General features: G+C 37.8%; 1 protein-coding gene across 27 annotated transcripts in view; it reads left to right on the top strand.

Moving 5' to 3' along the window:
- TBC1D5 (TBC1 domain family member 5) overlaps positions 1-15811 on the top strand; it is a 315378-nt gene that overhangs the window by 259545 nt on the left and 40022 nt on the right. For 18 of the 27 annotated variants that reach the window (XM_065051503.1, XM_065051506.1, XM_065051497.1 and 15 more), the window contains 3 exons: positions 1447-1721; positions 4962-5027; positions 10667-10830. In XM_065051503.1, the coding sequence (XP_064907575.1) occupies positions 1447-1721; positions 4962-5027; positions 10667-10830 (505 nt within the window). The remainder of the gene's footprint in view (positions 1-1446; positions 1722-4961; positions 5028-10666; positions 10831-15811) is intronic. The other 9 variants (XM_065051507.1, XM_065051508.1, XM_065051510.1 and 6 more) reach the window with 1 other exon arrangement.

Here is a 15811-nt window from a genome sequence, read left to right as displayed (position 1 = left end):
TCAGCAATCATACCTTTCCAGCAGCACTTTGTGCCAGTGTCTGCCCTGCTGTTCCTCCTAAAAAACACTACATACTGTATTTCTTCATCACCAGTGTATGGCAGAAGGGCCCCATACAGCTCGGGGCTATATCTTGCAAGCGTGCAGGCTCATATACTTTCTTCTGCTTTCTCTCATTTTAACTGTATCTATTCTGAGTCTGAACAACTCAGCTGTTGTTATTTTCTGGAAGTGTTCTATATGTGTGCATGCATTTGTATTATGTATTCTAAAAAAACCCATATCTGGAGAAAAATAGGGAAACGATATGAAAAGCAAATTAAAAATTAGTTTTCCAGGTGCCTGAACAAGTTACAAGTCACCCATATTAATTCATTTGTAGTTTATTTTTAAACATCTCCAAAACATTGCAAAACTATTTTTTTCCTCAGTACAATGATTGTATTGGTTTTAATTACATGTATTTTTTCAAATTGTTTAGAGGCAGCTATTTATATCCCTGAAGTACAAATCACTAAAATAAAACCTTAGGAGTAGAAAGTTCTCTGTGATTGTGATATTTTTCTGTGAAGGGTATTTCAAGTATTAATTCTATAAAACAGGAAAATATTGTGTGAACAAATAGGAATGGCTTTGCTGATTATGTGAACACTTCTACTGGGAATTAGAAGCTTCTTTGCCTCTTTATTTTAGACAGATTAAATGGTTCGACAATTGCCTCCTTCTTAATGTTGCATGTAACTGAAGTGAATTAAATAGCCACTGTAGTTAAAAATGAAAAGGAACAATGATAAGGATCGTGATCCGGTATATGTGTTATATCCTGAAGCCATTCTTCAGTCAAAATCACTTCAGAAATCAGGATTCCCATTAAAAAGTACTTGGTTTGAAATGGCTGGGCTGGGCAGAAGTTGAAGTAAAAGCAAGAGACATCTAGCTCTGCCAGCCTGAAAGTAAAGTCTAGTGTTAGTTTTGCTTGTTGAAATAAATGTTTGGGTTTGAGTTATTCTAAACATTTAATATAATTTAATCTAGCAGAAGTTAATATTAAAGCAGTCTTTGAATAAGTAGTGCTAAAAGTCAGTTTTATAAAGTTTTCGATGCTTTAGAGCCTGGATTGCATTTTGTCACTCCTTTTTTTTTTTTTTTCATTTAAAAAGCCAAATTAAGAAAATTTGTACAAACTTGGTTGCTTGGGGTTAGCCTTCATTTTTCGAGAAGAAAGGGCCAAAACAATTTGTGTACTCCTGGTTGGGAAAAACTCACACCACATGCAGTCGCTGTGGTCCCTGTGTGTATTCCACTATAACTGTGCCAAGGACACCCTCTTTGTGAAGTTCAAATCTTGCTTTTCTTTCCTCCCATTTTTGGAGAAAAATGCGTATGTCGCTGTACCCATCCAAGCCGTTGGCAAGGGTGTGATGATCTCTCCTCTTCCTTTTCCAGCGCCAGCGCTAAGGCTGCCCCACTCAACATTAACAAGGTATCCAACAGCTTGCTGAATTTTGGCCGAAAGCTCATTGCTCCAGCCATGGCTTCAGGGGGGGCGGCGGGTGCCCCCGCTGGCGGGAGCGGCTGTGCTCCCCCCACCATGCCCGGCAGGAGCACAGTGGAGCCCCCCCAGCACCACCACCACCAGCACCACCACCACCAGCACCAGCACCAGGTCCAGCAGCAGAGGATGATGAAGTCCGAAAGCATGCCGGTTCAGCTGGGCAAAGGTAAAGGCGGGACGTGTGGCACAATCCAGATACGCGGCTTCTCTCGGAATCATAGAATAATCTCAAAAATTGCTCTGGCAAGTTGTTTACAATGCGAATGTGAAACTGAAACGTAGTGAATCCTTGGTGCTAATGTTGTTTGGAACAATGGAAGTAAAATTAGGCATGGAACAAAATCATTTCCACGATTTTGGAGAGGCTCTTTTGTTTGCTTTTTTAAAAAAGCTTTCCATAGTTCCCATATCACATTATTCTTATTTTACCTTCTGGTTGAAAAGTAGTCCTTGGTTATTTTCTTTCACTGCTTAATATAAAAAACATCTGCAATTTGAAGCAACTTCTATAAATGGGATCAGTTGTAGCTTCATTTTTATCTAGGTGGTCGAGAACAACCCTATTTACACTTGTGTGTGCCAACTAACATGTTGCATCATCCAGAAATGCACCTGACACTTTCCAAACAGGTATCAGGATAAAAGGTTGTATTTTGGTCATTGTCATATACAAGCTGCGCACATATCTCTCTATCAACAGGAACATGGAGATTTGGGAAAGTTATGAAGAAATTATACAAATTTATGATGTAGGTCACAAAGCATTTTCGTGGTAAGAGGAAACAAAACATACTGCAACACTTCTGTACCTGCAGCTTCCTCTCATCCTATTCTGTCCATCCATATTTGGTACAACACTTGCAGAAGTAATTTAAAGGCAACAAAATGTACATATATAATACATTTTTTGATCAGTTGAGTTGAGAGTGAGTTTTGTTTTACATATTAGTGCCATGCTTCTTGTTCCAAATCTGTACTGTTATCACTATATTGCCTGTAGTTGGATAGAAATTTCAAATGACAGCAGCTACCTACATTTGCAAGTGCCATAATTTATATTTTTAAAGAGAAACCCAAAATGGCAAAGGAAATATAAAGTATCATAGAGGCTGCCCAGTGAATTCTCTCTAAGTAAGTTTAAATGTAGGAAGAGCTTAGAAAAAAAAATAAAAATAAAATTTATAAAAAGCCTATTTGCTATAACACTGTGGCAGAGACAGGCTGAAAAGACCTTTTTGGAGCATGATGCAGATAACTTTGTATCAGCGTCTCTGGGGACTGAGGGCACTCTCTGCAGCTCTGAGAAGTTGTGGGTACTTCTATCCCAGGCATCCAGGCATTAGGATTTAGGATTTATCCATACCCTGAGAAGGTCTTATTTCACTCCTTCGGTTTGTGCTAAACTTTTAAAGTGCCTTTTTACCTCCTGCACTGCTTTTTTTTTTTCCCCCAAACTCTGGATTCTTCTCTAGGTTTTGAGTATCTAAAACCTACTTGGCATGGTCTGTTACTATAAGGCTCCCAAGTTACTAATTAGCTGGCACTAATTGTCTTAAGTTCCTGTTCTTCACTGTGTTTTCAGCTCTCCTCAGCCTCCAGCAGCTCGGTTGTTTAGCTGAGGTAGGCAGAGGCTCAGATTTAGCATTTAAATTGATAGACATTTGCACTTCCAGTTGATCTAACCCTCACACATGCTCAGTTGGACAGTATACCAGACCAAAATGCTGTAAATATTAAAGGCATCAAGGCATAAAAGAAGTTATCAATTTTTTTTCATGTTGTGTTAGTCCTTTTAGGTTTTGAATGCTCAATGCCGAAAATTTAAATTAATATGTAGAGGATGATAAGTTTGAAGAGATTAAATTAATTTCCTGATTTCCTTTTTTTTTTTTTTAATTAAATCTGAAGTCCTTTGGTGACAAGATATCTTGTAGGACTGGCAAGATGCTCATATCCTGGCTTCATCAGCTGTGTTTGGGCAGAGTTCCTGTACACAAACCAGCAGCAGTGACAGGTGCCATTCATGCTCCCACCTCCAGGGGTAGCTTGTGCAGTGCTCTAGAGGAGGGATGACTGGTTTCTACAATCAATAGCAATTCTTTCTGACTCTGAAGTTTTGGTACTTCCTGAATTTCTTTAAGGAAAAAAAAAAAAATATATATATATATATAATTTAGATAATGTAAACAGAAAAACAGCTGACTAATATTGGTTAAAAAAAGGAAAGACAATTCCAGATGAGTGTTCAACATTACAAATCACAGTTGAACAAAGCATCCAGACACCTATTTAGAAATTCAGTTCCTCCTAATAATATATTAATCACATTCAGCCTGTCCTCGCCTCAGAAGAAGATTTGGTATCATTACTGATTAGTTATGCAAGGTAGCCTGCTAATACAAAAGGGATTAAAATATTCACTTGATCCTACACAATGAAGGAATCCATTGGCACAAAAGTTGAATTCAAATCTCGAGTTCATTGGACTGTCAATCCAGTTTGTTGTCTTGAAAGACATAAATACTGATAATAAAAAAAGAAAAAACCACAGAATTGTAGCACCTTGTGTTCCAGTAGATTCTTGGGTGTTCAGAAACTGGATACTCTTTGATTACCAAAAAGCAGTGTGTTACCAGAAAAAAAAAGCATTTCTCTTTCACTGATGGTACCAAATACAGCTTTTCTTCTAGGTCATTTCACACTGAAGCCCAAAAGGCTTTTGATTTTAATGTTGCTTTATCACAAGGACACGTTAGAGGACCAGTTTGAAGATGAAGTTCTGCCAAAACTGTGATCAGCTATTTAAAGAGTTTCCAGACTACTGTTTGTTTTATGAGTTGATACTTCTGCAATAGTTGTTGTAACATGAACAGAATTTCCATAGTCACCGAATATGCCCTAAAGAAATTATCTCCATATTTAGAATTATTTATGAACTATGTCTAGAAAATGAGTATGCTTTTTCAGAAGGAAAAGAAGTTGTCCTTACTGATAGCAGAACTGAATAAAAGTGAAAGAAATAAAATACTAACAAATGCTTTTTTCCTTTAAAAAATAAGTATATATATTCTTCAAGAAATTATGAAGTTTTATTGACAGTGATGCTCCCAAACTAACAAAATGGTACTGTCAGTGTGAAATACAAGAAACAAAATGGTTTTGATTGTGTGTGTTAGTTCAGATTTTAATATAACCAGTCTTGAAAACACTGTTTTTTTGCTCCTGTCTGAATGCAGCACATAATGCACCAATTATTAAAACTCCCCATTTCTTTCCGCCTGCTCTTACAACACCATTTGTGTTCAAAGCAGGATCTTCCAGGTAGAAACCCCAAAGTCACAGCTCTTCCCTTGGGTGGATTGCATTGGTTTGGGGCAACCCTCTAACGCTGTGGTTCCTTCCCCAGGCGAGGCAGCCGCCGGCAGCAATGGGGGGCTGCCGGGCCCCCCACAGCACCCCCCTGCCCTCGCAGGTACGGCTGCCCTCGGGCTTTCCGTGCCCATTGCCCTCCCCCTGGCCACCCCCGCGGGTTTTTCCATGCGTGGCATCTCCATTCCCCATCCTGGTCCATCCACCGAGTGGCACTGTTGGGTAGAGAGAGAAAACAGCAGCTCCACTTCATCACTGTGCTGTGTGTGGCCCTCCGGTTGCATCCGTCTTCGTTAAAAATGTGTGTTTGCCTTGTACTTCGTAGTCCATTTCACGCTATGTCATGTGGGGCAGTTGGACCATCCATGTCTCTTGGTTGTGTTACTTCCCTGTTGCTATATTCAAGGCAAGTATTTTGAGCTGAACATCTGCTTTAAGGCACTTGACTGAATAGGAGCTTACCTGCCTTGGTCTGAAATAATAAGCGTACAGATTTGTGTGATGAGACGGTTTGAATACATTTTAAAAGTGCTGGAAGCCTTTGTTCCAGTCTCAGTGCAGGAGAAAAAAGGAAACTAATTTATCTGAAGTTTAAAAGTTTTATAAAACTCATACCATGTGTTTTGCAGATTTTCATACTCTGCGTCCCGACCATTGCAAATACAGAGTAATAGATGAGCAGATCTAAATGGTTTTGAATTATAGATCATGCCTTACTTCTGTACTTCTTAGTATCTTAGTCCTTGCTCTCTTTATAACACTGAAAGCTATTCTTTTCCTTTGTAGGGGCCAAACAGAATGAGCCATCAGGTTTTTATGTGTTTCGTGCATCTTCCTCTGATTTTTCATATATTTTAGTAGTGACCTCCAAAGCTCATGGTTATCTCCCTTATAACTTAACTCAAACTTGATAAAACCTGCAGCTTGCTTTTCTTTCCTTGTAAGTCTTCTCCACTCTCACCATCCTCTTTTACTTTATTATAAATCCTTATTATTGATCATGTTACATTTAAACTTTCCAGCTTCTTTTCAAGACAGTTCAATGTCTCCACCCTCTGCCCTGCCAACAATACCAACAGTTTGGTCGCTTTTCCCACTATCATATCCATGTATTTTCCAAATGGTTTTGATACAGCACATTTGTAACCCAGCAATCATTAGCAGCAGGCAAGTAGTGATCCAGTTAGATGCCAACAGAGGTAACGCTGCTCATTTTCACCACAGAAGGTGATGTATTTTTTGTGTATTAAATGCTGTGCCTTGTTACTAGGAACTATTTATGCATTTTAGTGTGCATATATATATTGTTTTGAAACATCCTACTCAGTAATGTGCTCTGACTACTCAAGTCAGGGATCTTTAGCTGTTTGTTCTGTGTGCCTCAAAAGCATCTATTGGATTTCTGTGTTTGGGGTTTCTTCAGCGTGTTTCATGTAGGCTTTAGGACCTCCTGATATACATTTAGAAGGTCAGAGATTAGGTTTCTCTAATCTTCTTTCGAGGAGGCATAATGTATTTATGAGATTGATAGAATGAGCAGAGGAAAATGAGGTTTGATTCAGTGATGTTCTCAGGTTGCCGATTAAGCTGCTAAAGAAGGAGATGAGTTTGGCTAGTTATTAACTGTAGTTTATTGCATCACTTTATACAATTTGATTGTACATGGAGGGCAAGAGGGGTAAGAGTTCTCTTCTTTTTTTTTTTTTCCTGAAGAATAATCCAAAATTAGAAACTCTATCGAATAACCTTCTTGTTAAGCTGTTGAGTGAGAACATACCTCACTGGTTATTGAAAAAGATGCGGAATCAGTGAAATACACACAAAGAAGATACAAATGACGTTTTGTGCAATCCTCCCGAGAGCTTGAAATCTCTGTGTTGGTGCTACAGTGTTATGTCCAAAGTTACGTGAGGGTTCTTAATGCCACAGAAATCGGTGTGCACAAAATACATCTGAAAGGCTTCAAGAGCATCATGGTAACTTCAGTTAACTGTTCTCGTAGCAGCTTCACTCAACTTCTGTGCTGGGAAAATGACAGGTGGCTTTTTTGTTACATTAGGCAAGATGTGATTGGTGTGACTTGTCCTTCAGCGTTCTTGTTATGTGCAGTTGTAAAAATGATGACTTCTCTGGAAATAGGAAGAGCCTGTTACAGTCCAAGAACTCTATGACTTGCAACACACTGTTAATTGTACATAAATGCTGTTTTTTCTGTATTGCTTAATTCTTAATCACATTCCCAAATAATCCATGTCACAGTGCTGTTCACAGGGTTGGAGTCAGAGTAAAAATTCAGTGTTTCCTGACAATAATTTTCTCAGATTTGCTTATTCATGCATTAGGATCGGGTGCATCCCAAGCTTTCTTCTTACCAGGGTATCAAACATACAAAACCAGCATTTTTTTCACTTCTGTTTTACTGCATCTCTATCTTTGCTTCATTACGTCTTCCATTGCTTTTGTCTTCATTATGCTTTATAGGCCATAAGAACCAGATTAGTCAAAGCTCTTGGTGTTATTTAAGCAAATTCCCTTTTAGAATAGTTGTATCATTCTGTCCACAAAATCCCAGGTACACATATTTCTTCTCTTGCTTGGTTATGCTAGTTGCATATTCCATTCCTCAGAACAGTGATCCATCTTTGGAACTGTAGCTGCTTAGTAAGCAAAGTGATGGCCATAAGGATGGTTCTCTGTCTTTTCAGTTTCCTATTATATTTTGGACTTTTTTTTTTCCTTGGAGCTGAAAGACAGATGTAGAAAACAATGTCCTTAAAATGGATTTTTCCATCATTTTACAAAGCTATATTATTTCATGTGCCTAGTTACCTGAAATATATTTAGTGTCCCTCTCTTAATGTTATTGGTGAAATTTTACCACATATCTGCGTCTTTGCAGATGAAGTGGGTTAAGTGCAGGCCATGCAGTGGAGGTATCTGAAAAACATACAGTGCTTCCTGTTTAACTCTTTTTTTAGTTTGAGCCCATGTGAAAATATCTTATTATTTGGATGGGAAAGAGGACCCATTTAGTCTGATTTATACATAATAAAATACTCTTTCATTGTACTTTATTCTGTCCACCAAATAGATATTTTTATGTTTAGCATCTATATTGGCTGCTCTGGCTTAGCTGCATGAATTTCTTTTGTAAATACTTGATTTGCTAAAATGTGTAATTTCATGTGTTCCAAAACTGTTTTAAGTTTTACCTACTGTAAAACCACACTTCCATTGTAAATTGCTGCTACTAAATGCATGAAAAGTCTCCTTCTTACATAAAGGCAACTGTATGTATGGTGTTGCCAAGTGATATGACTTTATTCTGAAATTAGAAATCTTCTGAAATCTTCCTTGTGAATGAATTATGGCTGATGTTTGCCAGGCAGTGTCTTCTCCTTTTCTACCACTGGAATTATTTACGGAATCTGAGATTCGTGTTCACTTGATTAATGTGCATCCCATTTCCACATAAAGTGTGAAGACAAAAATTAAGTGAAATCTACAGCTATCGTTCAGACTAAGTGGTAGGTGGTAAGGGACGAGGGGGGAGCCAGGAAGAAACAGAAAAATGAAGTCGAATGAGGTTGGTGGGAAGGAAAGAATATATAAAGGAAAAAGCCGGAATAAAGAAGTTGCAGAGGCAGAAGTGGCAACGTGGAGAGGTCTGCAGAAGAGTAGGAGGTGACAGACAAAGGAAAGTCCTCAGGTCTATGAGAAGCAGGACATAAAATGTGAGAGCCAAGAGCAAAATCAGGCAGGAGAGAATGAAGGAGAACGTGGGAAGCAGTTTATATGCCATTTTTCTTCCAGAAAATGCTGAGATTATTTAACCCAGATCCTTTCTTGGGTTGCGTCCTTTTTGGTCTGTTTTGTCACATGCAATGTTTTTTTCTTTGTTAGTTCAGTCTCTTTGCATTTAAGTCTTCTTGCTAAGAGGACATTTTAAATAGATCTATATCTATTTCCTTAAGAGAAGGTGAATTGCTGGTTTCATGTGGCTGCGGCTGTGCACTATATGCTGCGTAGGTCAGGCACCACGGAGAACTTGGCTTGGGCTTTGTCCCCACCCGGCAGGTGGCCAAGCGCGGCACCACTGACTGCCACAGCACTTCCAGGACAGCTATTGTTCTAGATCTTAAATGACTGAATTAAGTTAAGGCGCTTCTGCGTGAGTGGGTTTTGCTGGTTGTTTCCTTTTGTTTAAAATATTTGATCTCAACAGAGCTGGTCTCCTTCTGTATCTAAATCTAAATTTCTTTCTGTGTTTTCTGCAGCCTTTTCTGCCTCTGTTTTCTTTCATTTCTCTGTCTTTTAGTTTTTACTACTCTAGAAACGTGTATCATAGGGAAGACCACAGTACACAATGAAGGGGAGGCTGACCCATTGCACAAAAGGAGTTAGTTTTGTATTTTCAGAATTGGTAGCACATCCACAATGACAAAACACGAACTACATTGTAAGACCTGTCCAATAACATGTGGCATATCTGGGAGTAAAACTGGCATAGAGAGTGGGAGCAGCTCAGAGTAAAGAAGGATGAACCACTGGCGTCGGCGAGGGACGTGGTTTCAAATAGGATCACAGTCTTGCAGAGGAGATGAAGCTGCACCTGTGACATCTGAATGATTTTGTTTCAGAGGATCTTTCTTGATGCTATAGATGGCAGCAGGAAAAGCACACCGGAAGCACAGGAAAGGAAGAAGGGAGAAAATCAACGGACTCACCAGAATAGCCAGCAAAACAAGAAAAAAGAAGAATTCTAGAGCCTTAGTTTTATGTGCTATTATATTTTTCAGAATGGAAAATTCTAGAATTGCATCATGTCACACTGGATTGACTTCCTCATAAACCTCACTGAAGTGTTTTTTAAAACTAGTATCTGCCCTAATGAAAACTGACATATTGTTTTTTCTTCTGGAGCAATTCAAAATAAAATTTTAAGTTTATTTCAAAACACTTTGTGGGTCTCAACTGGAACGAATGGCTGCCTGACTGCATACAGTGTCGTGGTGAAACAGCCCAGGCATCTACCCAGATGTCTTCACCAAGACAGTGGACATCACTAGATTCTTCTGAAAAGCTGCCTGAAATATCAATAAGTAAATATTGAGTAGTCTTCATCAAAATATCTGTTAGGTGAAGATTTGACGCATGAGAACTTACGTTATTTCCAAAACCTACCTTGCTTTTTCCTGTTGTAAGTCTAGATATCATCATCTAGATGTTCGATGTCCAGCTCATTACTGGAATCTGACGTTCTTGTTCTTAGCTTCCTTTACAAGTTTTATTTTCAGTTTGTCAAGAGAAATAGGGTTTCCATTGTAGTGTTGATTATACTAGATTTTTTTTTTTCTTATAAGATGGCACTTTTGCTCATTATGCCACACAGGGAAGAGAAGGTCCTCAGTCTGTGGATATAACAGACTATATATACTGATACAGTATTTTTATGTAAGTGTATATATATTGTTTAGCATATATATATACACTATATGGTGTGTGTTTGTATATGTATCTGTATATACACTAAGTTTTTCTGGTTTTCTCTCATACAAAAATCAATTTCCATGTATGTCAGAAGAGTCCTTCAGTCTCACAGTGCATGCTGACATACTTCAACATTTCATTTTGTGTTGATCTATCTGTAAATCTCGGTGAATGACAAGACAAAGAAGTATTTACAGAGAAAAGAAACTGCCTGTTGGTTAATTCCTGTATTACTTTATTCTTGCTTTACAGGCCAAAATTCTAAAAACATCAGCTCATCTCCAAGCATAGAAAGCTTGCCTGGAGGACGTGAATTTACAGGATCTCCACCGTTATCTGCATCAAAAAAGGATTCCTTTTTCAGTACAATCTCCCGCTCCCGTTCCCAAAGCAAAACCATGAGCAGAAAAGAATCGGTGAGTTCTTTAAGTTTTAGAGCTATTTTAATGTCACACCGCATTAATTGGTAGAGCCAATCGTTTCTTCCATTCATTAAGCACTTGCAGTTGAAAATGTTTCCCTAAGCACACATTAAGGGCAAAAGCAGAAATACGCTATTTCAACTGTTTCTGTCTCCATTATGGCTTCCATCCCCTAATCCTACCTGAAATGAAACTGTGAAAGCGCCTATTGCCTCTAAGAAAGAGAAGTTCTGTAAGTTGCTTTGTTAGACTTTTGGTGTAATCCTGCAGTTAATAAACAGTTCGGTGGGGAGCACAAATGCTCAGCAGATCCAAACGTGTCCATCTGTTGTCCCTGACATTCCTTAATACGTCAGAGGTTTCCCAGTGTCTGTAGCATCTGTAGTCTGCAGTCACAGTTCTATTTCTCGCACAGCCCTGACCTTCCATTTGGCCGCAAGATACTATTATTTAAGCAGATTGTTTTCATCCCAGAAAATCGGCTCATAGCATGGGTGTGCTCCAAAGAAATTCTCATCCCATCAAAGATCTTTTAAAAGCACTACTTTGGTAAACCTCATATGCCATGGAGCAGGAGGTTTCTTCTTTAGTTTATATACACGTGTCCCATTGTCTTTCTATTAATTAATAACCAGCTACATAGTAGTTGTGAAAAGCTATATTTTTTGTAACATGAAGGCATAGTAGTTCTCTTATTCCATTTTCACAAATGTATGCTCATTTAAGTTCCTATTGATTTCAATAAATAGGAATTGTAATAGCAGTATTTCTGTTTAACAGAATTCTTCAGATGTTCAGAGGTAAATAGTATGTAGAAGTTTAATCTGAACATTTCAGCATTTTTGTCTGTAAACAGCAGAATCTTTATTAAGTCACATCATATTTTAAATTTGACATTTAAAATGTCCTAATGAAATGCACAACTTTGTTCAGTTTTTGTTCACTGAAAGAGAGGGTTTAATCTTTGTTCCACATGCTTTAATGTTGCCTAAAGAAAAGCTGTGTTCTGTGGTTAGTCAAACTGAAGCTATAATTTTGGTTTGTGTTCATTTAAGACATATTGAATTGAATTGAATTTAAAGCTAAAACTGAATTGAATTTAAAGCTAAAACAACAACTTAATATCACTCTGCTTGTCTTGAGTTGAAGAAAAATAAATTTACCAATACTGAATTTTTATGTGGTTTAACAAGATCTAAATCCAGCTTTTGTTTTCAGTTACTGTTCAGGCCAAAACTTGGGTATTTTGCACTAGGAGAGTATAAGAATAATTCCACCTTAATTCTCTAACAGGACACTTACGAGAATTTTCCATTATAGTATTCATACTCAGTAAGAATCCATTAACAATTAACATTTCTTTCAGTTAAATTTCTTTCAGGTAAATTTCTTTCAGGTAAAACTTCCCAAATTTGTGGTAATTTATTAAATTTCTTTCAAGGATTTTGGACAAAGAAGTATTCATTGGAGCGGATTTGTAGTCCTTATGATAATTTTCAATAGACTGGTAATCACAATAAGCTAAGCAGAGTGTAAATTTTCAAAATAATTATTTGACTGTGATATATACTTCATATTGTAGCATTTTATGATTAAGCAGTTGGAAAGTGGTTTAGGCTGCCAAGGTCTATTTCATTACATTCAGTTTTTGACTGACCTTTAACACTGGGAAAAGGAATTTGTAGCAGCTGCAAGAGGCAAAGGTTTCTTAGAATCTCTTTTCTGTTTCTTGAGATGATGTTTGGTTTTTGTTTTCCTGTGGATTTCATGATACCTGGTTTTCCATGTAGGGAAGAAAATCCCGAAGAGTTCATCCTGAGACTCCAAAATAGTTGCATCAGAATACTCCAGTCTCGTAGTTGCTTCATTTACAGGTGTTTTCTGGAGGCAAAAGACAACTTGAAAAAAAATCAGTTCACATCTTTGTTTTATTTGTAAAACCAAACCAAACTGGTTTATATTTTTATATTTGTCTCTAATAATTATACAGATTTTATTGTTAAGTATTGGGGAAATTACCTTTGTTGGAACATGGCCATGCATCAATCACTTTATGGAAAGGTGCTTTTAAAATCAGTCATTCTTGGTGTGATGGATGAAAGACAATCCATTTCCCCGTCATCTTTGTGCTTCTAATTAATGCCCTTCCCAAGCAAAGTGGAAATGAAATATAGACGTAAAAATATGTCCTTCAACAAGAAGTAAAAAAAAATATATATATATATATTTTCACAGACCAGAGGACATTACCATAATGCTGTCGTGGGATGAACAAAAATGTCATCACCACAGGTGGCACCTGTAGCATTGTGTCCAGTGCTGGGTTCCCAGGGAGACATGGACATACTGGAGAGAGTCCAAGAAAGGGCCACCAAGATGATTAAGAGGCTGGAGAATCTCTCCTGTGAGGAGAGGCTGAGGGCTGAGACTGTTCAGCCTGGAGCAGAGAAAGCTCATGGGGATCTTGTCAAAGACTTTAAGTATCTGAATGGAGGGTATAAAGGAGACACAGCCAGGTTCTTCTCAGTGTTGTCCGGTGGCAGGTCCAGAGGCAATGGGCACAAACTGCGACACAGGAGGATCTGTCTGAACATTTGGAAACACTTTTTCACTGTGAAGGTCACTGAGCATGGGCACAGGTTGCACAAAGAGGTTGCGAAGTCTCCATCCTTGGTGGTATTCAAAAGCTCCCTGGACACAATCCTGGGCAACTGGCTGTAGGTGATTCATACTGAGCAGGCGTTGGACAAGACCTCCAGAAGCACCTTCCACTCTGTGATTCTGTGACAGGATAAACTGCCATGGTACTTGTCTAAATTCTTTCTCTCCTAAAGCCTGTCCAACAATCTGGACTTTCTTTGGGACAGTTGTAATCAAAGTTGGTAGTTAACTTGATTCATTGCCACCAGGAATAGGATGTGTCCATTTCTCATATTACAGACCTCTTAAGGTAGTAACATTTGCATTATATTTAGTCTTCTAGTTCTTTTTTTTCCTCTCACATACAAAGATCAATGGAATGACTTTTCTCTGGTGTTGTGAGAAACAGATGTCCCCTTTTTTATTTAGTTAAGGAAGTGAATCTATAGCTTCAGATCATGTTTTGGCAATCCAAGACAGCCTGATGTTTTTCATGTTACTATTGAGTGGCGCTCAACATGAGGCTCACCAAATGTGTCTGAAAGTCTGTTTTGTGCTCAGCAGTGAGATGGTTCCCTACCTCTTCATATAGTGTGTGGCTTTCATAGAATCATTTCAGTTGAAAGAGACCCTCAGGATCATCGAGTCCAACCATAACCTAGCTCTAGCACGGAGTTTTTCTGACAAGAACTTAGGTTGCAGTTTCTGGAGCTGTCTTCCCATGCACTCCAGCACCTGGTGTCGTCTGGTTGGGTCAGTCTTGCTGGAATAAAGTCCTAGAAAATTTCCTCTCATACCCTGCCTACTGCCCCCTCCTTTTCAGCAGAGTTGGGAAATTGGGTGCGTTTGTGGCCTGTTTATTTCTCATTATGTTTCATTTACATCTCCAGCAACCATCAAGGACAGTCTTTTTGGCAAATAGCAAAGATGCGTAAACATTAATTTTGGCAGTTATGGTTGGCTGGTCTCAATTTCTGGCAGAATATTCTGTAAATTGCTTTCAACCACTGAGGTGTGCCAGAGAGGGGATTTTGTATCGAACAATTTAAATGTTTTTAAAACTTACATTAAAAAAAAACACAGGACAAAGATGGTTTGGGCTGAAAATAAAGTTTTTATTTAGAGAAACTGTGTATTTTAATAAGTAAATTTCTAGATAAAATATTTCAAGTTAAGAAAAATCAAATTATCCACTTGGAAAATGTTAGTTAAAAACTTCACAAGAAGGAAACATATGTAAGGAAAATCTGAAGCAGTTTATTTTCTTTACTAAAGTAATTTACTAACATGGTCAATTAGAATCCTCATTTCTTAGCAAAAAAAAATCCTGAGCAGAAGTGTCATGCATCATGCTGATTTTGATTGCACAGACTTTTTAATTAAATGAAATTTGACAACATATGCTATTGTCCCCACAAGCAGGTAGAAACAACTGTTATTGTCTGTGATTTACATGGCTAGGCTGGCTGATTTGAAGTTAGTTATGAGTACCCCTACAGGTTAGAAAATTAATCTATACCATTATTTTCAATTAAATAGGCATCTGCTCTACTGATTCAGGAACCTGATTTTAGGCATACAAACTTGACAGTTTTTCTCAAGTAGAAGCAGTATACAAAAATCAAAGAGATAATAAATACTACACAACCACACACAAAAAATCATACATGCAAAAATTCCTTTAAAGAAGAACTTGTCTTTTGTGCATGGTGCACATCTTGAAGCCTTTTTTTTATTCCCATATAAATTTGCCCTAAACATTATTTTTAAAATATCTTCAAAAGGTTTTAAGCAAAAGACTTGTCAGTCCATACTTAGCAATGCCAAACATTTATTTGGAAATACACATGCTATGATGAAATGTCGTTTTTTAGTTAAGCATCATAAAATGTGCCCAGAATAAGTTAGCATCTGTGTTCAGCAGCCAGTTCCTTGATCAGTATGTTGGATTTTTTAGGCCTAAAGTTAAAGACTTGATGATTGTTCTCAGTGCCATTAACTTTAATGAACTTCAGTGCCTTAACATTTAACTGCAGTTAATACTGGAGGACATTTGTCTTCCTTATTCTGATGTGATAGGCCAACTCAGACACCTGAAAAATGCGATTTATTTAGTACTTCCGTGCTTGTGTAATTTTAAGGATAGATGAAAAGAACATTAAATCTGAGACACCACCAGGTCATTTGAACAGAGTTCATAGAAAAACCTATGAGATACTTTGGAAATGTGATTTTTTTTTTTTCTCTGTTGCCTTCCTCAGGCTCCCACAACATGCTGTGACGCAAATGAAAGAGCTGAAAAAAAAGTTCAAGGGAAAATAAGCTGCCTTTTAAA

This window comes from Columba livia, chromosome 2 (genome assembly GCF_036013475.1).
Source record: "Columba livia isolate bColLiv1 breed racing homer chromosome 2, bColLiv1.pat.W.v2, whole genome shotgun sequence".
NCBI lineage: Eukaryota > Metazoa > Chordata > Aves > Columbiformes > Columbidae > Columba > Columba livia.
Note: the sequence above shows the minus strand (reverse complement) of the source record. Positions and strands in the feature narration are given on the sequence as shown.